This window comes from Salvia hispanica, chromosome 5 (genome assembly GCF_029641045.1).
Source record: "Salvia hispanica isolate PSC_SH4W2 chromosome 5, Shi_PSC_v1, whole genome shotgun sequence".
Lineage (NCBI taxonomy): Eukaryota > Viridiplantae > Streptophyta > Magnoliopsida > Lamiales > Lamiaceae > Salvia > Salvia hispanica.
In genome coordinates, this window is record NC_142696.1 from 45,694,120 (window position 1) to 45,716,636 (window position 22,517).

General features: G+C 35.1%; 4 protein-coding genes across 6 annotated transcripts; 3 read left to right on the forward strand and 1 right to left on the reverse strand.

Moving 5' to 3' along the window:
* Positions 1-2,674: 2,674 nt before the first annotated feature.
* On the forward strand, positions 2,675-7,866 carry LOC125190236 (agamous-like MADS-box protein AGL8 homolog). The gene is made up of 8 exons (XM_048087484.2): positions 2,675-3,105; positions 5,105-5,183; positions 5,530-5,594; positions 5,685-5,784; positions 6,514-6,555; positions 7,086-7,127; positions 7,334-7,452; positions 7,544-7,866. The coding sequence occupies exons 1-8, from the start codon at positions 2,921-2,923 to the stop codon at positions 7,653-7,655; spliced, it is 744 nt and encodes a 247-aa protein (XP_047943441.1). The 5' UTR covers positions 2,675-2,920; the 3' UTR covers positions 7,656-7,866.
* Positions 7,867-10,139: 2,273 nt separating this feature from the next.
* On the forward strand, positions 10,140-11,202 carry LOC125190466 (uncharacterized). The gene is made up of 3 exons (XM_048087786.2): positions 10,140-10,534; positions 10,622-10,707; positions 10,794-11,202. The coding sequence occupies exons 1-3, from the start codon at positions 10,234-10,236 to the stop codon at positions 11,076-11,078; spliced, it is 672 nt and encodes a 223-aa protein (XP_047943743.1). The 5' UTR covers positions 10,140-10,233; the 3' UTR covers positions 11,079-11,202.
* Positions 11,203-11,227: 25 nt separating this feature from the next.
* On the reverse strand, positions 11,228-14,084 carry ASPGA1 (N-terminal nucleophile aminohydrolases (Ntn hydrolases) superfamily protein). Its single transcript, XM_048087785.2, has 4 exons — positions 13,823-14,084; positions 13,147-13,380; positions 12,579-12,665; positions 11,228-11,929 (listed from the first exon to the last, which is right to left on the reverse strand). Exons 1-4 carry the CDS (start codon positions 13,982-13,984, stop codon positions 11,450-11,452), a joined length of 963 nt encoding a protein of 320 aa, XP_047943742.1. The 5' UTR covers positions 13,985-14,084; the 3' UTR covers positions 11,228-11,449.
* Positions 14,085-15,984: 1,900 nt separating this feature from the next.
* On the forward strand, positions 15,985-22,491 carry LOC125188557 (putative LRR receptor-like serine/threonine-protein kinase RFK1). Of its 3 annotated transcripts, XM_048085491.2 has the most exons (24): positions 15,987-16,286; positions 16,838-17,012; positions 17,096-17,167; positions 17,254-17,322; positions 17,408-17,479; positions 17,599-17,670; positions 17,771-17,842; positions 17,913-17,984; positions 18,075-18,146; positions 18,252-18,323; positions 18,413-18,484; positions 18,640-18,705; positions 18,870-18,935; positions 19,084-19,146; positions 19,246-19,293; positions 19,404-19,447; positions 19,862-20,238; positions 20,308-20,503; positions 20,616-20,759; positions 20,848-20,966; positions 21,038-21,248; positions 21,330-21,570; positions 21,656-21,806; positions 21,919-22,491. In XM_048085491.2, exons 1-24 carry the CDS (start codon positions 16,187-16,189, stop codon positions 22,297-22,299), a joined length of 3,027 nt encoding a protein of 1,008 aa, XP_047941448.1. In that variant the 5' UTR covers positions 15,987-16,186; the 3' UTR covers positions 22,300-22,491. The 3 variants fall into 3 exon arrangements, with proteins under 3 accessions (XP_088915081.1, XP_047941448.1, XP_088915082.1); XM_089058955.1 differs by having other exon boundaries at positions 15,985-16,286; positions 21,038-21,570; XM_089058956.1 differs by lacking the exons at positions 15,987-16,286; positions 16,838-17,012; positions 17,096-17,167 and having other exon boundaries at positions 17,274-17,322; positions 17,408-17,483; positions 21,038-21,570.
* Positions 22,492-22,517: the final 26 nt, after the last annotated feature.

Sequence of the window (22,517 nt, forward strand, 5' to 3'; positions counted from 1 at the left end):
GTGGTGCTATAAGAGCATCTCCAATGGTAGGCTAGCCACCGGCTAGCCGATTGACGTGGCTAGCCGAACCATTGGAGTAGGCTAGCCGAATTTCGGCGAAAAAACCGGCCAAGGCTAGCCGACTGCGTGCGGCTGGCCGATGCGCTGGCCGCCATTGTGGCGGCCCGATCGGCCAACGCTATTTTTTAATTCTTTTTTTTAAAATTTTTTTTAATTCTTTTTTTAAAAATTTTTTAAAAATTTTTGAAAAACTATATAAACGCGATTTTCTCTATCTCTAAATTTCTGTACAAGAGCAACATCTAGCGATGAACAACAGCAACTAGCCCAATACAAAATTAAGACCTAAAACAGAAACATGTCATACCTCGTTCGGCTAGCGGCAAACTATAACGGATTCAAGGCATACTAACATTTTTGAATGTATTTTTTTAATAAATTAGTGAGGAGTAGAGTGGGGCGGTGGCTCGTGTGTGGAAGCCCGAATTTTTTTTATTATGTAATTTTTTTGATTTTTAGTTAATGTACTTTTTTTATTTAAATAAAATTAATGAATTTTCCCGTAAATGTCTCGTAAATTTAATTCGGTAATTTAATCGTGATTTTAATTCCGTAAATGTAGTATATTTTGAATTATTTTTATTGCGGCTGGCCTATAGCTGGCCTAAATGTGATGTGGCAGGTGAATTTTTAGTGCTGCTGACGTGGCAGGGAGGGAGAATGGCTGGCCTATTGCTGACCTATTTAGCATTGGAGATGCTCTAAACAATTGACCCAAAATTTATTGATATTTAGTTCCTGAATCAATTCCCATCTATAAGGATTTAGTTGATTTTCGTCAGATTTCGGATGAAAAATTGATTGAGATATGATTAATTAATCCCAAACTGTATTACATAATAATTAATTCTAAAAACTTCAACGTTTTTAAGCAAGTTTGATTTCCAAAAAACTTAGCACAGTTGTAAGGTATACTCTTTCTTTAATCCTTGAATTGAGGGAGTATCTAAATAAGAAACACACTTCTATTGTCTTCAAACTGCTACAAAAAAGTAAAGTAATGTAAAACATATCACAAATTATTACTCCGTATTGGAATAAATCAATAAAATATTAAGTACAATATATATTTGGTTAGCGAAGCAAATGTCTCGTCAACGACAAATTAATACTAGTTAGTTAATGAGCCAAGAATGATTTTATGGTGCATTAGATGTGAATTATAAGGAGAGATGGTAACCTTTTGTCGACGGCTAATGAGATAATAGTTGCATATTTTTAGTAGATACTACATTCGTCTCATAAGAATATGTATTCTTTCATTTTTAGTTCGTTCCAAAATAATATGGACTTTCTAATTTTGAAAACTCTTTTATCTCTAATGAATGTGAGACCTATTCTCTACTAACAATATTTAGTTATTTTTTCTTTCTACATCTCTCATACTTTATTGTTTGGCGTTAAAACTCAAAATGCATATTCTTTTAGGAAGATGAAGTAGAATAAATAGAGTAGTAATTATTTTTTTCAAATCCATCCTGAACCATCGATTTTGGCAAATTAATAACTAAGTTAGAAAAATTATACACGGTCAGTTTGTAGGATCCTTGAGAATTTTCGCCACCAATTGACAATTTTGAGAATTTTTTTGCATATTAACCTTTTAATCCTTAAATGATTCTTCTCCAATCTCAAGTACTCCATAAAACTTTTTTTTCCATTATACTTTTAAGTATATATAAAACTTTTAAGTTTAATTTTTTACTATATAATTTTAAAAGGTCTTTTATGTAACAGATGTAATCAGTCAGTTAATTGGAGAAAATTTGAGTAAAGGAGTGAGGACAGGAGGAAGCTTGAGTTCGATAATAAAATTAATTTACTCTGATTTTACTTAAAGGACTAGAGAGAAATTAATAGCGTAATACTCCATTCGTCCGCGAATAGGAGTCCCGTTTTTCTATTTTAGTCCGTCATTGAATAAGAGTCCCGAGTCACTTTTTCCATAAATGGTAATAGGGCCACACCTTCCACTAACTCATTCCACTTGCATCTCATTTAAAACTAATATATATAAGTGGGACCCTTATTCCACTAATTTTTTTCCACACACTTTTCTTAACATTTCTTAAAACCCGTGCCGCCCATGAATGAGACTCCTAATGGCGGACGGAGGGAGTAGTACTCAATTAATTTTAATTTTAACATAATATTGTCAGTGATAGCCGATTCTTTGTTTGATTAATTCTGCACAAAATCTATACAGATTACTCTTGGTGGTAAAGCCATTTGAGGCAATTCTTGAAGAAGTCCCATCCTCACAGATGCCTTTTCCTTTGAAAAATTAATTATCTTTGCAAAAATAATGACGATAGTGACAGATTTGACTATATACTCAAACTATATACTCAAAAAGTAAAATACTGAAAATTGAAAACAATACCACTAAGTGAAACATGGTAAACCGATGAGGTGGCAGCGTATAGGAGGGCGAGAGCGTGTCAAGGAATAAGAGATGGACACGTAGACGATACGCAACCAATGAGATGTTGACAACCATTTCCCCCAAAACCACCTCCGGTTTTGCAAAACCGCCTGTTTTCTTCTCCGATATATTGATTCCAAACACATCACGCCCTCGCATCCATACATATTACATACACACCAACAAACAATTCCATTCCAATATACTATAGTCTTCTATTTTTTTTTGTATGGTATGTGTGTGTCTTCTTTACTATAATGGGTGAGTTAAAATAATCTGAGTGGTGGGGAGTGCGACAGAGCATGTATATAGAAACGGTAAAAACGAGAGCAACTCATCATCGTCACATCTTCTTCTTCTTCTTCTTTATATATAGGTCACGTTTAATTGTTTAATTTCCCCTCTTTCCTACCTATACATATACATATACATATAATGGGGAGAGGGAGAGTGCAACTGAAGAGAATAGAGAACAAAATTAATCGACAGGTGACCTTCTCGAAGCGGAGATCGGGGCTTCTCAAAAAGGCAAATGAGATCTCTGTCCTCTGCGACGCCGATGTTGGCTTAATCGTCTTCTCCACTAAGGGAAAGCTCTTCGAATATGCTACCGATTCATGGTATGCAATTTAACTATCCTTTTTAATACTTACTAGGTTTAATTTTCTGTTTTACTTTATGACTTCTTTTTAAAAAAAGTTGGGGTTTTAATTGTTAAAGTTTGGTTTTTTTTTTTTAATCCTTTCTCTTTAGTCATACATTTATGCATCGAAATTAAAAAAACTGAAAAGATTTCTGTAGTGAAAGACTGGAGTGATATGATCATATCAGTCAAGCTGTCTTTCTTTTGTGGCTTTCTATGATTTTCAAAATATTAATAACACCCAATTCTTGGTATTTTGCTTAGTTTGGAGGAAGATCCAATGATCCAATGACAAATATTGCTTGCTTTTGCAGTTTCTGATTGGTGTTAAGCAGACTGCAATTTCATGCAAAACTCTCCTTGTGCTTTTTTGCCTTCACATCACTATTTATTAAGTACTTCTCCGTACTGTTTCATTTTTTTATAACTATCTTCAAGTATTTTACTCCATTAAGCAATACCCACTACTTAACCAAACATGAAAATCATATCTATCCATATTAGTATAAGTATACATTTGATCACGTAAAATGATTATTCCAAGCGGGATGGATGAATACCAATGTAAAATTTGAAGTCAATAAAACCAATTTAATGGACAGTTTTATTAGAATATAATTAAATGAACTTTAAGAAACTTCAGTACAGTTGTCAGTGAGCTAACACATTTCATCACCTTACTTTAAAATCAAATCATAAATAAGTACAATTTACATTTTATTTTTCTTAAAAATATGAAAAAGTCTTATTTTTATGCATAAATTTCTGAAATATATCCAAATTTTGGTTTTAAACAAACTCAATTTTTGGTCAAAACATGAATTCTATTGGAAAATAAGTAATTTTTTAGATTTCAATGTTAAATTCAAATTAATTATTTGAAAACTTTCGATGCTAGCTTGTAATGGTATTTGGTATATAAATTTAAATTCCATTAGATACAGTGAGCTTCATCTAAACTTTAACCTAATATTCATACATTCGAAGTATTTTAAGATAGGCATAACACTAACATACTGTATTTACTTAGCTTAGTAATAACATACCTATACTGGAGGAACTTAATTATAATTCTATATGATCAACACGAAACCAAGTATAGATTGATTACAATAATTGAGTCAAACTTCAATCGTTTCTTTCATAAAGAATCAATCTTTTGTCTCTCCAACAAAAATCCCTTGAAAAATTTAAATTTTAATAAAAGTTTTAAAAATGAATTCATTTATTTCTTAAAAGAATAAATATGTTTTTGGATTTTGTAGTAAGGAATCGAAATAAATATGTTTTACTTGAATAGTAGTAGTAGTATTTAAAAAGATATCTTAAAATTATATATATACATTCTTCAATATATAAAATAAATGTAACTGCACCAAAACAGATTGTTAATCACAAAGGAGGGAGGGAGATTTTTTTTTTTTGTTTTGGGGGTACTGGCTCCATTGTAGTTTATAAAATAAGGTTAAATTGTTGAAAAAATTATGAACTGAGACTGAGTATAATAAAAATTTTGTTCATCCTTCAATTTCAAGTATCATGAATTTTGATTCGTTAGCAATCGTGTCATAGCGAAAAAAATCGGTCGCTTGTGTAAACATTACATCCATTCTTAAAAATAGCAATTATTTACATTTTGATAAGTCCTTTAAAATTGAAACCTTTGATTTTTGAAAACTTTTTTCTCTCTAATGCATAGAAACCATTCTCCAATTTCTTTTTATATCTCTTACTTTATGAATTGTGCATTAAAACTTAATGTCATTTCAAAAGCTTCTATTTTTAAAGGACAAATGTAGTTAGTATATTTTTTATGTCTTTCAACCAAATGTTATCGTTTCCTTTATCAAATCAAAAGAGATCGACTTGTAATTATTTTTCGGTGAAGTTTTTGTGCAACAATTAATTTTAGAATATTTTAAATTCGAAAATAGCTACTATAAATTTGAACACGTGTTTCGTTTAATTACTTGCAGTATGGAAAGGATCCTTGAACGATATGAAAGATATTCATATGCTGAAAGGCAGCTAAAAGAGCCTGACCCTGATTCACCGGTATGAAAGATTAATTAATTTCAACAGCATCAATTTCTTCTAACGTTTATATATTATGCAGAAATGCCATACATTTTCTTAAGATGGAAATTATTAAGTTTTCTGTAAGATAACATTTTTTGTATGGGAATTGAACATTAGACCTTTCTCTAAGATAGCATTATAAGAAAAATATTACTACTAGGTCATTTTTCATTTCCCGGTACCTATTTATACATAATTATTATATTTTGCATCCATTTTGTTACTTGATTTTAATAGTCCATAAAATAATTGTACACTATACAACACTGTTATGAGAATAGGATGAAATTAATGGCAAGTACATACCTGTATTAATTGATAGGCAAGCTGGACTTTGGAGCATGCTAAGCTCAAGGCTAGAATGGAGGTTCTGCAGAGAAACCAGAGGTGAAGTATAGTATTTTTTCAATAGTTTTTATTGTCTCTTAATCTCACTAGTATTACAATTTTATTGTAGTAATATTGAATTCTTTGCAGGCATTATATGGGAGAAGATGTGGATACTCTTAGCATGAAAGAGCTGCAAAACTTGGAACATCAACTTGATGACTCTCTTAAACACATTCGCAGGCGCAAGGTAAATTTTCTTCTTTATTAGTATCATCATCTAGGCTAAAAACCTCCACAGAAATAGTACTCCTCACTATAAATACTTCTCTTTCTAATCTTGGAGTTTATATCCAAATCATGAGACAGAAACTAGGTAATGTAAATTTTGCCTCTAGGGTATATCACTGTGGAACCTTGTGGTGGTTTTTCTTTTATTAAGATGAAAAAAAAAATGAAAGAGAGCAGCTTAGCATGTAATATCCCATTGGAATAAAGAACTAATATTTTTAACATCTAATATGAAGAACGGTATCTATGAGGTAAGGGTGATATCTTCAAAAAGATGTGTTTATGTGAAGATTGGTTTTGGAAGTAAGTCGGGACTAGAATAACTTATTTTCTCATTAAGATACAAGTTATGTTTTTTTGACATCAAGTATATGTTACAAAACTTTATTAGATTATTCACTTAGCTTTTTTGGCATATTGAATTTTAAGTATATTGATTTAAAAGAATATACTCCATATAAATACATCCAAATTAATGTAGAATTTTTTTTTGTTTGTTATTTAATTCATAGAAACAAGCGTGTCATTAAATCTTTATTGTGGAACATATCACATTAATAATTAAGAAATGGTGAACGAAAAATCGGCTTGATGAGTTATTGTAAATAGTTTAATTTATTGCACATTTTGTTATAATTTACTCCATTTACTATACGATCATGTTTTAAATTCCAAGTCTTTACTGCAGAACCAACTCATGAATGAGTCCATTTCAGAGCTCCAAAAAAAGGTTAGAAGCCTAAGCCTTGTGTATTTGTCAGAGATAATTAAAATGTTGCATAAATTTAATAAAATACTCCAATAAAACCATAAATGTATGTATAGACTTGCAATGCCATTGGTTATCAGATTCTCCAGTAGTTTTTTTTTTTTGTTGGAATTTGAATAAAACCATGAATCATTTTTCCCACAGGGAGTTTATTTGCTTCTTTCTAAGTGATAGTACTATCGTTTATTTAAAGTGGCTTGATATTTTGTTTCGGTTATTTTATGATATAAGGTAAAAACCTGATTGTAAATAAGGTGGCAAATTTACATACTATACGATTCCCATATTGCTCATGGATAGATGTCGACACGTCTCTATATTTGGTAGGCCTGACATTTTTGTTCATAGAATTCCATCTCTAGATGAGTTATCTACCTTACCAAACACGCGCTACGATCACAATGTGTCTCATGATTACCGATGGACGTTATGCTTGTTCACATTTGATTTTCACTGCTATTATTCTATAATGCAAACGCACGTTGTTGCAGGACAAGGCATTGCAAGAGCAAAACAACATCCTAGCGAAGAAGGTAACCATTATATTAGTATCAAATTGTGTTGTGTTAGGAATTTATTAGAGACTAAAAACATTAAAACATCAATGTTGAATTAATTATTCTGACCAGAATCAGCTTAATTCTAATGCACAGTTAGTATTTTGTAAAACCTAAATAACGAAATGTAGCCTTACGTATGGGAAATTAATTTAGGCATTTTGATTTTCATATATATGCAGATCAAGGAGAGGGAAAAAGAGACGGTGGCGGCGGCAATGGAGCAACAACAAAACCATAACTTGAACTCTTCTGGTTTCGGTCACCCACATCATATGGGGATGGGATCTTTCAACAACAGGTATGACAAGATATTAGAATTTTAACATTCAGTAAATACTAAAGTAAGTACAGTTGGTCAAAATATGATGGTAATGTTGATGTATACACAGCAATGAGATGTATCAAGTTGAAGGAGAAGGTGCGGTAGGGGGCGTGAGTGTAACACAACACCAAAATCAATTTTCGAATCCGGTAATGCCGCCGTGGATGCTACACTCATGAACGAATCCATCACATTTTGTGTATGTATAAGCTGCTACATAGATTGGAAACGAATCCAAATGTAACTCCCCAAAAAAATAGAGTTGGTGTTTTAAGTCATGAGAAAACAAATCTCTAGGGAATTCGTCAAAAACATACTAATATGCGTGTAGTGATTGATTAATTACAACTTTTTATTACGTGCTAGTATTAATGGTGCCTATGTTATCCATTCAGGATTGAATTGTGTGATTCAATCTCATGAACCAAACACACACACTACATATTTATATTCAATCGAAGATATCAGCGTTCAACTCGCTGGGTCTGCTCTTGATCACTGGTAGAACGGAGAATTGGAGATAGTATAGCATTTCGATATTATAGTTAATGATAAAAGAATACTAGTCTTTAACAAATGTCTTATTAAAAAGTTGAAACAAGTTTGATGACATCGGGATGAAAATTCGATAGCCTATATTTCTACGGACTTGCTGAGAATTCTTCCTTAAGAGTTCCAAAATTGAGTGAATTAGATAATAAAATTATAGGACAAGTTATTTTATTAGAGATTCAAAAAATTGGGTTTCTCTTGATTTTGGTGGGAACGTATTTATGGGGTTCAAAAACTTAATTTTCAGCAAAATACTATAGTCTATTTTGCCGGTATAAACACCCCTAAATTAGTTGCGATCAAATTCCTACTGACTATATTTTTTTCATATCTCTATTTTATTATTATTATTATTATTATTATTATTATTATTATTATTATTATTATTATTATTATTATTATTATTATTATTTTCCAATTTTGGTTAGCATTTCTCATTTTTCAATAATAAAATTCTCTGTGTTCGGACTCTCATTTTCTATCAATCCCACTGAAAGCTTAATTCCCCCGACTGTTGTGCCGCCTCATTTTTGGACTGTTTTTTTTCAATCTAACTTTGTTAAACCAATTACATAAGGTCTTTGTGTATTCATCTATACGAACTCATCCATATATATATAATAAATCTAGGGAAAATTCGTATAAGAAAAATACTATAAAACAAAATTAATTATGTCGCTCAACATTGGTGCCATATAGTCTCTTAAATATTAGTTTAAGTATTTGAATATGATGAAATCTATACATGCTTAAAAGCGGAACAATTTATTGGAAATACTTATAATACATGAAATGAATAATCTACTATTCAAAACAAAATCTCTAATTCATTTCAATATGTACGAAGCCGTAAGTAGGATACATCTAATGTCTAGATCTAATGCTGGATTCTAGAAATGAATAGAAATTCTGCCCAATTAAGTTGAAGATTATGAAATGAATCGTTGCCAAACCCATTAAATAATAATAAAAGAAGGATGTGCAACCAATCAACTCCTATTTTGTCAACAATTATATTCCTACCCAAAGAGCCAAAATTAGATTAAGACAAAATAAATATTAAATGAGCGATGACTATATATGTGCACGTCTACCCTACAATTAATTAGGTCGCTATACATTGCTACCATATAGTCAACCATGAACACGGATTTGTAGAAAAATAGATATAAAATAATGTGAACTGCTTATGATTTAACGTACTATTAATAACCATAAATAAGACTAGTAATTTCAACATATTATCATAATTTTGTTAAAATTATACTCCACTATATTAACAGTATAACCGCATACTATCTCACGCGATGCTATGTAAAAGTAATTTTAAATTTTAAAGATTTATAGCATTATGTTTCGTCATAGATTCATAATTGAAAGTGCACCAGCAACTAGGTTACAACTTTACATTATCCATTCCATTTATTTCCTAACAAATTAAAACATTATCCATTTTATAATCAATTTTTAAGAAACACTTAGAAAATTGAGAGTTGTAGTCACGTATGTGATCTAGTCTGAGGATCTTTTGGTTGTTGGCGGTGTTATTATTTTATTCCCATTCATTTTTGTCTTATACTTAAATTGTGACTAAGCTCATCGAACTCACGATTACTTGAAAAAAAATTCGATATTTATAAAATATACATTTGAGGAGATTAATTGAAAAAACAAACGATTAATTTCCAGTTTCCTATTGTTAGAGTGACACAAAAAGAGAATATTATTGAGAAGCTATTAAAGCTAATTAAACAAGGTGAAGTTGAAAATAAGTCCTCCACCAGTAGTACACATTTGAGAAGTTTAACGTCAACCATATTTGTAAAACAGAGTCACCAATCACATACTATTTTCAACAAAGATAAGAAACGTAACATCAATTTGGTGGTGGTTTTTATGTCTTTTTCTGTATAAAACTTAAATTCCAACCACCAGTCTAAAATGGGTCGTTCTGCTTCAAGGTAGGCACGTTGCACAAGCGTAGCCCCACCGTGGAAAAAATTAACACACCACACACAATCAAGAATATGTTCACCATGATGTTTCAGATTGCACCACATTAGTAGCATTAATTAATTAATTAAGTCAACAATGTGTGTGCATATATAAGAATAAGACTAATGCCCACAGTTCCACACACACAAGTTTGAGCAGAAGAGAATTTGAGAGAGAGGTGCTTCTTACTTACACCAGTTGAGTTCAGAGATGCCTGGCTTCTGCATGAGTCGTGCTGCGACACGCATCCGTGCCCGTGTCCACAGCCGTGTTCGGGTCCGCTCACCCTCCCAGCACTACAAGAAAACTGCAAGTTTCATCGAACCACAAGATAAGTCAGATGGGGTCGGTGAGTTCAGCATCGAGAGCTGCGTGCCTGAATCCGAATCCGGGAACAGAGTGATGATCGTGGTCGATTCGAGCCCCGAAGCTAGAGTGGCGCTCGAGTGGGCACTGTCCCACACGGTCCAGAGCCACGACACCATTGTTCTGTTGCATGTCGCCAGAAAGGGTAACTTTTCCTCAAACTGAACCGATGTTATCGTATATGCACCTTAAACAGTGTTTAACCGAGCAATGGATGTTCCCGTGTTTTCAGATGGGAATACGAACTGGGAGATTGATCAAACGGCATATGATCTTATGAACACCAGCAAAAATATGTGTCAACAGAAAAGACCAGAGGTGAGTAGAAAATTAAACCAAAAATATCTCAGATTCTGAGGCATTTACCAATTACCATAAGCTTCTTTCGTTTTACGAGGAAACAGGTGCATGTGGAGATGGCAGTCCGAGAAGGGAAGGACAAGGGGGCAACCATTGTTGAAGAGGCAAAACGAGCAAGGGTCTCGTTACTGGTTCTTGGACAACGAAAGCAGTCATTTCTAAGGCGACTACAGATGATTTGGGCAAACAAGAGAAACGGGAACAGGTTCGTGGACTACTGCATCCAGAATGCCAATTGTATGACGATCGCAGTTAGACGGAAACATAGGAAATATGGAGGATATTTGATCACTACCAAACGCCACAAGAACTTTTGGCTTCTGGCCTAGGATATCACTACATTCATATTTGGAGCTTCCACAAAATACAAGAGTACTGCACAGAAGCAAAGAGCTTTAAATTTCAAATTCAATCAGTTGTATAAAACAGAATCACAACTTATTTCATTTCTCAGTCCCCTATTCCATCACAAAATTGCTGGATGAAAATGAAAGCATATTTTTAAAATTCAAACAACGCTCAAAATTTTATACACACCATATACCAAAAGTGCATATATTTGGACAAATAGATCAAACAACAGCATATTCTTCGATGACCAAATTTCATTTTTTTGGATTACAATTCGCAGGCAAGTTGAATACACTAAGCAACAAGGTTTGTAATAACGACACAAACAACAACATTCAAAATCAGAACCTCAACTGCAAGTCTCGTCATCCCATATTGCCACCTCAGTATAACCATCTTCAGTAGCGCAGGCTCTGAACATGCCTACCGTATTGAACGGCATCACGACGTCTCCTGTTGCAGACACCGCGACCAGACCTGCTGTACGGCTGGGTGCACACTCTTCAATCACATATTTCGCTGCCTCTTTGAGAGACAGCCCCTTGTACTCCATAAGAGCAGCGACGTCCCTGCCAACTGTGGCTCGAATGATGGCCTCACCCTTGCCAGTAGCAGATACGGCGCACAGCTTGTTGGCGTAAGTTCCTGCTCCAATGATTGGCGTGTCTCCAATCCTCCCCACCATCTTGTTCACTAATCCTCCAGTTGATGTAGCAGTAGCTAGGTTGCCTTTCCCGTCCACAGCCACACACCCAACTGTCCCAAGCTGACTGTCTCCGTTAGAAGGTGGTGCTTCTTCAACTTTGGTTAGTGGTTCTGTATAATCGATCTGGAAAAAGGGATCGTTTTAGAAGCATATTATACAGTTCATACCAGTGATTGTTTCATATAATGCAGTAGCATTGAATAAAAATGCAATATTTGATTATAATTATACATCATAATCGAGCAAGTAACAACGGAGCTGATTCAACAATAGCCACCCATTTTGAACCTAAGTGTTGAATGACCAAATCATGTAAAGATTTCAAATTTGTGCCATTCAATTTGGAATAAAAGATGACAAGCAAAAGTCATGACCCAAATTACTGGCATCCATTGTAGTTACTAGTTAGTCTGAAACATTTCGAATGCAATGTATTTTAAGAATGTAATAATCTATACGTGAAAGTAGATTAAGGCTAGACATTTTCCATATCATAGCAGCTAGTTCTTACATTCTCGGTTGAATGTTCTAAAAGTTGGCCAATCTTACAATAAAGACATTGTACCATGTGAGTTAGGCATATGTACAATATTAAGAGAGATGGATCTAAAATGAATCAGAGGCGACCATCCAAGGAGAGAAGATAGACTGTCAAAAGCTAATACAGTTCAAACACAATCATATCCTTGTGCTCAACTTTATAGGATGATGCAGACGGGGAGGGAATGGTGGTGAAGAAGTCAAAATGAGAGAAATCAAGAAAGAAGCGTACCTGAACTCGATTAGCTTCTTTTGCTTGTTTCAGTCTTTCAATGTTTTCTGGAGTTATAAAATGGCTAGACTCTATTGTTTCCACGCCCTGCACACACATACAGACACACAAAAAAAAAATATAGACATGTATGATTGAAGTTAGCAGGCAAATCATAAGTTTCCAATTATAAACTACTTAGGTAGATGACATTATTCAAAATACCTAGTCAACTGGTTTACTTTCAGGCTTATTTACTAATGAAACTCATACACAGAGCAGAGAGTGTTGAAAGTAACCACTTGAGAAAAAGCACAAGAGATAACAGTATCGTAGACTCCTTGGTAAAGCAAGAATTTCATAGTGAATTGACTGAACATGAAACATGGATCAATCACTGAATAGACCAGAGAAGATTGACAATTGGACTGACAAGCCCAGTGTAGGTTCAAAATTAAAAAAGTAAATATGCATACCTCAACAAAATCATAGTAACAGAAACTAGCATGAAGTGTCACAGAATTTTCATATCAGAAAATAAAAGGCAACATGAAAAGAATCCCTCAGAAAAACAATGTACATATCTTACCTGATCCCTTGCAAAAGCCTCTGCCCCATCAAATCCAAGATATATATGAGGAGTTTTCTCCATAACTAGTCTTGCTAGTGAGATTGCATTTTTGACCGTGGTAAGGCCAGAAACAGCTCCACAACGCTTCGTATTCCCATCCATGATACAAGCCTCCATTTCCACTGTTCCATCGCTTGTCAAGACAGACCCTCTCCCAGCATTAAAGTGCGGATGGTCTTCCAATTCGCGGACCTGCACAATCCACCCTTGAAATAAAGTCACATGAATATTTTTTTCTAACTTTTCAGTAATACTAGTATTTTATATAACAGGACAATTTTTCCAACTTTTCTTCCCAAGTAGAAATAAAAGAGGTGAAAAAGAATGAGAGCGCTGCAGCCAGCCATGGATCAAGTCATCAAACAACATTCCGATTTCCGATTCCCCTTATTTTCGCGGTGCTAGATTGAATCATTGAAACTCAATACACTAGTTGGAGATGGATTTGTGAATAGTGCACTTCACCATGATACATAATCAAAATTATGCTCAAAACATGTGTAAGCTAAAACTGCATACTTCGATCCAGCTACGAATAGTCTCGCGTTCTCAATAAACATATCTAATCACAATCAGATTGGCATAAGAAAGCAAATGAATCTAGGCAAGCGAGATCGTGAATTTAAATACGTACGACGAGTTCGACGACATCGAGTGGTGATCGACCAGCTTTGATAGCAGCGACGCCGACCTGCAGAGCGTGGCGGAGGGCTGCTTCTCGGGGCTGACGGCGCTCCGGTGGCAGCGAGCGAGGGATATCACCGGCGCCGCCGTGCAGTGCTATAGCCCAACCCATCTACTAGTTAGGAGTATCCGTGATTAGTTTCTTTTTGTTTTTATTGGACGCTCATTCTCCTAAATTCAAAATCTTGACTTGACTTCTAAAATGAAGCACAAATAACAAATTTCTTGCCTTTTCTGCTTAGATATCAATGAGGCTGTTTGACCGAGCATATAACTTCTTTAAAACAATTTATTAAGCAAAGAAAACTCTAACAAAATAAAAGCTAAAAATCAATCGGCAATTATGGCTCGTTTGATAGGTGTTGTGGGATATTGTCAAGGTAGGGCCCGATAGAGATTTATGTCCTAGTTATGGAACAAAAATGATTTTGCTTCCGTGTGTTTGATAAGCTAGTTAAATAATTCTATATAAGTCACTTATGTTTGATAGAAAATTTTTGTATCAAGATAATAATAAGTATTTACCTATTTATCCTTCTAAAATGTTCATTATCCTAAGGTGCCCTTACTCTACCCTAGGTGGGAAACAACCAAGAAGAGTCTTTCTCCCTCGCCTTTTCTCCCCTCCTCTTTCTTACAGCGGCCAGCAGCTACTTCTGTAGTTCTGTTGGATTGAAATTGAAGAATCTCTTGCATTGTTATATGAAAGGTAAAGCAGGTTTCCTTCCAAGTGGATCTAAAAGAAAAAATATATGTACTAAAAAAAAATTCACCTTCTTCATAATCTAAAAGGGAGAAACATATGTGCTCAAAATCAGTCACAACAAAAACATGACGGCTGCTAGCTTGAATTTAGTGGAGCTAATTACCATCGAAATCAACATAATCACGAAAAAAATCGCCAAAATATTCCTCCGATAGGAAAACCTCCATCGGCCGGGAGTTGTAGATCCTCCCTCCAAAAATTAACAAAGACATAGATATGACAACAAAAAAATATACATCTAATGAGATTTTTGTAGTTGCTGGGGTGATTAGCTTGGAGAAAAGTTGGAGATGAAAGAAGATTTGGAGATGGAAGAAGGAATGACAAAGGGTATGAATGGTATAATTTCCTATATCTGAATACACCCAATACGAGGCGGATTGCTATACCATAAAAGTTGTAAGTTACAAATCCATACATTTCTAGCCAATTTCAGCTGGCCTAGACGGGCCATACCAATAAACAAGGACTTGTATGGTGGGCTAAATAGGTTATCAAACTGTTGAAAATATGAAGATATATATCTATTTCTAGGCATTACTAAGTTATCAAAGGAGCCCTAATAGTATTGGTTTCATTACCACTTCAACTTTTTTACAAATGGGATAAACTTTTCCCATCTCCAAACCTTTTAAATTTAATATTGTAAAGAATGACAAAATTTACTTGCTTAATCTTTGAATGGATAATGAAGCAAACTTTTTATATCTATGTGCCCACACCACCAGGAAGCAATCCACAATTTTGAAAAAATATACTAAAAGAAATGGTTAGGTGAAAGAAAGCATTGCTTTTATAACCCAAAGTCCTAACTAAATCATATCCAATTATTTGCAGTTGCGCCATCAAAAGGATAATATTGTCTATATTGTTTTGTATTGTCTTATAATTAGAGACAATATATAATTTAAAATTTACAATAATTCTACGAAAGTGAATACATTTAAATGGAGCCAAATACATTTAAAATAGAAAACATAGTAATATATCTTAAGTTCTTAATTTTGCTAAAGTGGATACTAGCTATTCAGATTTCGAAAATGATTAAGATCAATAGTAGATTCAGGTGGAATCGGTGGTTGTCGATTCCATTGTTCAATAATGCCGCCTTCCATTGTTTAGTGACAATTTGCAACACCGCCAATATTTTTCCATGTCAACAACAAACCTTTTTATTGTGTCCGACTCCACTAGTTCTGTTATACAATGAAAATATGACCTTTAATTATTTAAAAATTCAAAGCGGTTGAATATAGTAATATCGGGTAGCGACAAAAATAACCGAGAGTCAAAACACATAAATAGACATTCAAGTACGGAAATACGAAAATCCAATCCCAGATTTTAAATATTCGATACAAAGTCTTTATTTTTGTTACCGCTAAATCAATCATGCTCATGCCTGTTGTTTTCCTATGCTAACTTTGCATTCGCTTTCCCAGACCTAGTCAGATATTAAATGTGTATATAATTGCATCACATTAAGGCTGTAAACTGGAATTTCCATTGTTTGTTTGAGTAAAGTTGAAGTCTTGATGCTTGGGAGCGATGTTGGTAGGGAAAAGTTTGCATCTTTGTTGGGCTGTTGTGGTTTTCTGTTACTCGTTTTTGAGGTTGTCGGAGTCGCAGCGGGTGCCGCAGGAAGAAGGTAACTAACTGCTTTTCTTCTTCAATTTTATTTGTATGCGTGTTTTTAACACTTTCCAGAAGCAAAATTGGATGATTAACTGAAGAATTAATGTTTTATTGATCAAAGAAAGGGAATTCTTCAGGCATACTGGAAAACCTTTTGTTTGATTTTTTTTACTATTCACACTTAGGGACTTGGATATTGAATTTCCGGGCTTGGTAAACCAGAAAGAATTGTTGTAAATTTTAGTGCACACACAAACTGATGAGAAACTGAAGTAATTGGCTATTGTTTGGTAGAAAAAATGGTGTATGTATTTTTCATTACCAGTGTATAATGAGTTTGTGTAAGAATATGAAGTAATTCTCTGTTGTTTGCATAATTATGTAAATTTGTTTTACAAATGGAACCACTATTGTAATGATTTTTTATAGTACAAGGAACATAGTATATAGCAACTTAAGAAAAATAACCAGATATGGTGATGATGATTTGGATTGGTTGTTTTCTCTGATTTTGTTGTGCATCCTTTGTTCATTTTACGGTGGTGTTCTGTTTTTCGTCCATAGTTGATGTCTTCAAAGAGATAGCCAACGAGTTGGGCGCAGTACACTGGATGTTCGATGCTGATTTATGTGAATTGGAGATGGGTGGGATCTCACAAACTCCTCCACCGAACTCTGATGGTTATGTTGAATGCAATTGCAATTATGACAACAACACCGTCTGCCATGTTACTACACTGTATGGTTTTCACTCCTTATCATTCACTCTAATTCTCCCAGCATTGGCCTGTGTTATAATGAATTCATTCTTGTTTACAACAGTGTGATTAAGGGTTACAATCTTCCTGGTGTTCTTCCATTGTCGATTGTAAAGCTTCAGTACCTTCAGCACGTGTAAGAACCTATTCCAATATCAGCTTTACCTCGAATGTAGAAACTTAGTATTTATGTGCACATTGTTTCCTTTTTTTAATTTTTAGTGATCTTGCCTACAATCTCCTAACTGGCACGATTCCGAAAGAGTGGGCTTCAATGCAACTTAATTTTATGTAAGTTTTACATTCCACCTGTTATTTTGCTATAATCATCAGTGTTTCTCTGATCACCGACAACACTGCCTGATTTTTCCTGCAGCTCTGTACTCGTAAACCGTTTATCCGGACAAATACCAAAGTATCTGGCAAACTTTACTAGCCTTACATACCTGTATGTAAGCAGTTTAATTTTTTTCTCTAACTCTGGTGCTTATTAAGCCTTTTCACCAAATTTTAGTAAACAAAATAATTAACAAGCTTTTCTTGGCTCTGCACTATTGTGTGGATCAGGAACCTCGAGGGAAACCAATTCTCGGGGGGCATTCCTCCTGACATCGGAAGGATGACAAATTTAACAAATCTGTGAGATCTCATGCTTCTTATGAGCTGTACTATTTACTTCTTCAAATTAGGATGCTAAAAAACAAAACTGATAACAATTGACTACATTTCTGAACTGCAGGATCTTATCATCGAACCCACTGACAGGGGAGCTACCGAATTCACTTGCGAATTTGATGAATTTAAAAGATTTGTAAGCTCTTCAATTTATTTGTTACTTTCGAATTCTCTAGTGCTTTTAACAGTTTCTTTTTGCACTACAGTAGGGTAAATGACAACAATCTAAGTGGACAAATACCGGACTTTATTAAGAACTGGAAGCAACTTACAAATTTGTGAGATCTCTATGTACCCTTGCGGTAGAGAGTAGTATAGATAGTACCTCAGAGTCTTCTACTAACATTCATTTTTTAACACCAATGAAGAGAAATGTTTGCTAGCGGACTGGAGGGGCCCATTCCCTTGAACATAACTCTTCTTGATATGTTAGAAAATCTGTGAGTACACAACATTCCTGAGTTGGCCTTCACCTACTATTTCCTCACTCGATGTTTCTATATGGTTAACTTTGATATGTACTCTGATGGAACTTCGATGCACAGGAGGATTAGCGACCTAAAAGGACCGTCTCAGGAATTTCCATTGCTGAGGAGCACTACAGCCCTAACATCATTGTATGCTGAGTAACTGAGTATATTGATATGCTTCCTGGTTGATTTCTCACTTTTTATAAGAGAATAAGGTGATTTCGTTGTTGGGACAGGATATTGAGAAACTGCAAAATTACTGGTGAAATTCCTGCATATATATGGAAGCTTAGACTTCTGGATATGCTGTGAGTAACCCAACTACTTCATCGAATACCAAGTTCTTTTATTGCTCAATGTGAAATTTATTGTTGAGAGGAATGAATATGTTAAAGTAACAATCATAAGTGACTTTTACTTATTTTCTCATAGTTCATTAGTTTGTTGTCTATGGTATTGACAGGGACGTCAGTTTCAACATGTTGGACGGCGTGATTCCTAGCCACATCGCTAGAAATCTGAAAGTAGTGTGAGTACAAGATTATAAACTTAATTCAACTCATCTTCTCTTACCACATCCCCTTTGTCATGAACTGCTTTCAGCTCAGTGAAATTTTTCTTGAACTTATTGCAGTCTTCAATCTGAAAGAACCATAACTCTGATCAGGCGAGTGTTTTCTTTCATGTCAACAGGTTTGTGACCGGCAACAGGCTGAGTGGAAAGATACCTGACACACTTTTGAAGGATGGAGGCAATATGTACGTTTTATTTTCATATTTCATAACACTCTATAGTCCTTCCTTTTCCAGCTTGTATGCATGAATATTTGTCAAAATGGACTTTCTGCAACAGAATATGCTATAATATGTATGTACGAAATTTGTAAAATGGATTATTGATATGCAGTGACCTTTCCTACAACAATTTTACTTTGGAAGGCCCTGAGGAACCTGCTTGTCGACTAGACATGTAAGAAAAGCCATTGAGGTTTCCTTATTATATAGTACTATAGTAGTAAATGGCAACATAGCAACATACTATCATTTTCTCTATATTTCTCTTGTGCAGGAATCGAAACGTAAACTTGTTCAAAGGCTCAGCTGCATCGAATACATTGTAAGATGTATTTCATTCCATCCACTCTTTTATAGTTTGGCCAAGAGGAAAAGGTCAAGTTGCATATATACTCAATTTTGTTCCTCACGCATACTCTTAAACTTCAACAGAAAACGAACTCTCCCATGCATAAAGGATGTAGTCTGCCCCAGATGTAAGTAATCCATTCCTTTCTCTTTAAAATTAATTTCAAGACGTACTGATGTAGCCTGCCCCTGGATTTGGCTTATTTCTGCTCAAATACTCAAGTACATGTAATTTGGTACAAAAACTCCATTAATTTCAAGACGTACTGGTGTAAACTCTTGATCCTTCTTTCTTAGGCAATTTTTATATTTATGGTGAAAAACTCCATTATGGAAATCTCACTGCATACATAAAAGGATATACCTTGAACATATTCTTCAAATAAACACAAGTAATCCATGAGGCTCCTTTACATTTTTGCGATTAATGTTGTAAAAGTTCCCTTTTTGTTTTAGTGTTTTCTGAAGCTGTACAACTTCTCTATTATCTCTGTATGTTATGCAGCATATGTAACCGAGAATGTTGACTTTGTTTCTAACAGATAAATGTTCGTTACAAGTTAATTGTGGTGGGAATGACTTGCGTGTCAAAGAAACCGACAGAAAAGTTATATATGAAGGTGATGGTGGACTTGATGCTGAAAGTTACTTAAGCACCAACTACTGGGGCTTTGTTAGCACCGGGGACTTCTTAGACGAACCTTCTTACCAGAAATCACGTGCAGTCAACATTCCTACGCCAAATCTCACTGATTTGTACAGTAGTGCCCGCCTTAGCCCTCTTTCACTTACGTATTTCCATTATTGCTTGGAGAATGGGGAATATAATGTAAGCCTGCACTTTGCGGAGATAATTTTCACAGACAACAACAGCTCATATTACAGTCTGGGGAAGCGGATGTTTGATATATACATTCAGGTTGGTTCAATATACTCTCCTATAGAGTTTTTTTCATTACTAAGATACTTCACTGATTTTCTGCACCAGGAGAAATTAGTGCATGAAAACTTCGACATTGAAGATGAGGCTCGTGGAGCTCAAAAATCGGTGGTAAGAAAGTTTAGTACCAACGTGACTGATAATACATTGGAGATCCGGTTTTACTGGGCTGGAAAAGGGACTACCCGGATTCCCAACAGAGGGGATTATGGTTCTCTTATATCAGCTATCTCAGTTGATCCAAGTGAGTACTTCCATTAGAATTTTCGGCATCCTCAACTTCAAAACATGTCTTATTTCAACTTTTTGTACTAGAAGATTTCATTTTATCTTATTTTCTATTTCTTAATGCGCAGCTTTTAAAGTCTGTTCAGATGGAAACAAGAAGCATGTAACTGCATATGTAGTAGCTGCAGTTTTGACAGTGTTTGTTATTCTCGCGATATTGGGAATCCTTTGGTGGAAAGGTTACTTGACAGGTCGAAAACATGGTAGAAATGGTAAGTCATTAGATTTTTTGTTCATATCTGAGATGTGGTGCATTGCAACTCAAAGTTGAAGGCTTATTCGATGACTTTCTCCGTACAGATCTTGAAGGTCTAGAACTGCAAACAGTCATCTTGACCCTCAAACAGATTCGAACTGCCACTAACAATTTTGATGCTGCAAATAAAATTGGAGAAGGTGGTTTTGGTTCAGTGTACAAGGTGCTCTGCTCTTTTCACGAAGATATTGTTTTCTAGATGTTTGGCTTTTCCTGATCAACGTTCTGTTGCAGGGTGAACTGCCTGATGGTACTGTAATTGCTGTGAAGCAACTCTCGTCTGGATCAAGGCAAGGAAATCGTGAGTTTTTGAATGAGATTGGCATGATTTCTTGTTTACAGCACCAGAACCTTGTGAAGCTATACGGATGCTGTATTGAAGGCGATCAGTTGCTGGTGGTGTATGAGTACATGGAAAACAATAGCCTAGCACACGCTTTGTTCGGTTCGTATATATGCTTATTCCATAATTTAATTCGCATACTTTCCACCTTCGATGTTTTAGTTAACAAACACTACATTTCAGAGTCAAATGGAAGAAGTCAAATGATACTAAACTGGGCAACAAGGTTCCAGATCTGCATCGGAATTGCAAAAGGGTTAGCTTTCCTCCACGACGAATCAAGGCTGAAAATTGTCCATCGAGACATCAAAGCCACTAATGTGCTGCTGGATAGCGCTCTGAATCCTAAAATATCTGATTTTGGATTGGCTCGTCTTAATGAAGACGAGAAGACGCACATTAGCACAAAAGTTGCTGGAACGATGTACGTAAATTTTATCTCATTATGTTGGTGACCCTCTCCCTGGCTGCCCACGACACTAATAAGCGTGCTTGTCCTTCTTTTGCAGAGGATATATGGCGCCTGAATATGCACTGTGGGGTTATCTAACCGACAAAGCAGATGTCTACAGCTTCGGAGTCGTGCTTCTGGAAATAGTCAGCGGGAAAAGCAACAACAACTACATGCCTAGTCACAATTTCGTCTGCCTTCTGGATTGGGTACGAACCTTTATTTTTCAAGCGATTGTTTTCGTCAGCTAATGGGACATTTACGTTGATTGAAATAAGTATGACAATTCTTCTCAAATCGGTACATTCTTTGGCATTGTAGGCGAGCCACTTGAACGAGAGCAAGCACATTGATGAACTCATTGATCCGAGATTGGATGCCAGTGCCAACAGAGAGGAGATAGAGATGGTGGTGAAAATAGCTCTCCTGTGCACGAATGCAACTCCATCGGTGAGGCCAACGATGTCAGAGGTGGTTCTGATGCTGGAGCGGAAAATGGAGATTCCGGTTGTAACGCCCGAGGGGAGCACTTACACTAACGACGTGAGGTTCAAAGCCATGAAGGACTTTCACCAGGAGAGGCGGAGCTTGAGCAGTGCTACGTGGGGGGAGTCGCCGGTTTCATCGACGATACGAACAGGTGTAGCGTACTCTTCATCCACTTCTGGTTTTAATGAAATCAGTAAAGATAGTATACCTTAGCTTCATGATGAATGGTTTCTGTACATTTTTCATGCTGTAAATAAACAACTAGGTTAATATTTAGATGTGATGGTGTTTAAGTTTGAAATTATTTTTTACTTTTTTTTTAGCGGGATAGGTTATTAATTTATACTGTTTGTACAAATTATTACACGAACATACTTGCATGAGACAGTCACTTTAATTCTTACATTTATACTGTGGTCTATTGTATGTAA

What these genes read in the sequence shown, in the direction of transcription:
- LOC125190236 (XM_048087484.2), top strand. Translation starts at nt 2,921, where the DNA reads ATGGGGAGAGGGAGAGTGCAACTGAAGAGAATAGAGAACAAAATTAAT. An exon ending in GAATATGCTACCGATTCATG is followed by an intron (nt 3,106 to 5,104) that starts GTATGCAATTTA and finishes AATTACTTGCAG; the next exon opens with TATGGAAAGGATCCTTGAAC. An exon ending in ATGGGATCTTTCAACAACAG is followed by an intron (nt 7,453 to 7,543) that starts GTATGACAAGAT and finishes ATGTATACACAG; the next exon opens with CAATGAGATGTATCAAGTTG.
- LOC125190466 (XM_048087786.2), top strand. Translation starts at nt 10,234, where the DNA reads ATGCCTGGCTTCTGCATGAGTCGTGCTGCGACACGCATCCGTGCCCGT. An exon ending in GTTGCATGTCGCCAGAAAGG is followed by an intron (nt 10,535 to 10,621) that starts GTAACTTTTCCT and finishes CCGTGTTTTCAG; the next exon opens with ATGGGAATACGAACTGGGAG. An exon ending in GTCAACAGAAAAGACCAGAG is followed by an intron (nt 10,708 to 10,793) that starts GTGAGTAGAAAA and finishes ACGAGGAAACAG; the next exon opens with GTGCATGTGGAGATGGCAGT.
- ASPGA1 (XM_048087785.2), bottom strand. Translation starts at nt 13,984, where the DNA reads ATGGGTTGGGCTATAGCACTGCACGGCGGCGCCGGTGATATCCCTCGC. An exon ending in AGGCTTTTGCAAGGGATCAG is followed by an intron (nt 12,666 to 13,146) that starts GTAAGATATGTA and finishes ATGTGTGTGCAG; the next exon opens with GGCGTGGAAACAATAGAGTC. An exon ending in AAGAAGCTAATCGAGTTCAG is followed by an intron (nt 11,930 to 12,578) that starts GTACGCTTCTTT and finishes CCCTTTTTCCAG; the next exon opens with ATCGATTATACAGAACCACT.
- LOC125188557 (XM_089058955.1), top strand. Translation starts at nt 16,187, where the DNA reads ATGTTGGTAGGGAAAAGTTTGCATCTTTGTTGGGCTGTTGTGGTTTTC. An exon ending in TTGATGAATTTAAAAGATTT is followed by an intron (nt 17,843 to 17,912) that starts GTAAGCTCTTCA and finishes TTTGCACTACAG; the next exon opens with TAGGGTAAATGACAACAATC. An exon ending in CCTGCTTGTCGACTAGACAT is followed by an intron (nt 19,147 to 19,245) that starts GTAAGAAAAGCC and finishes TCTCTTGTGCAG; the next exon opens with GAATCGAAACGTAAACTTGT.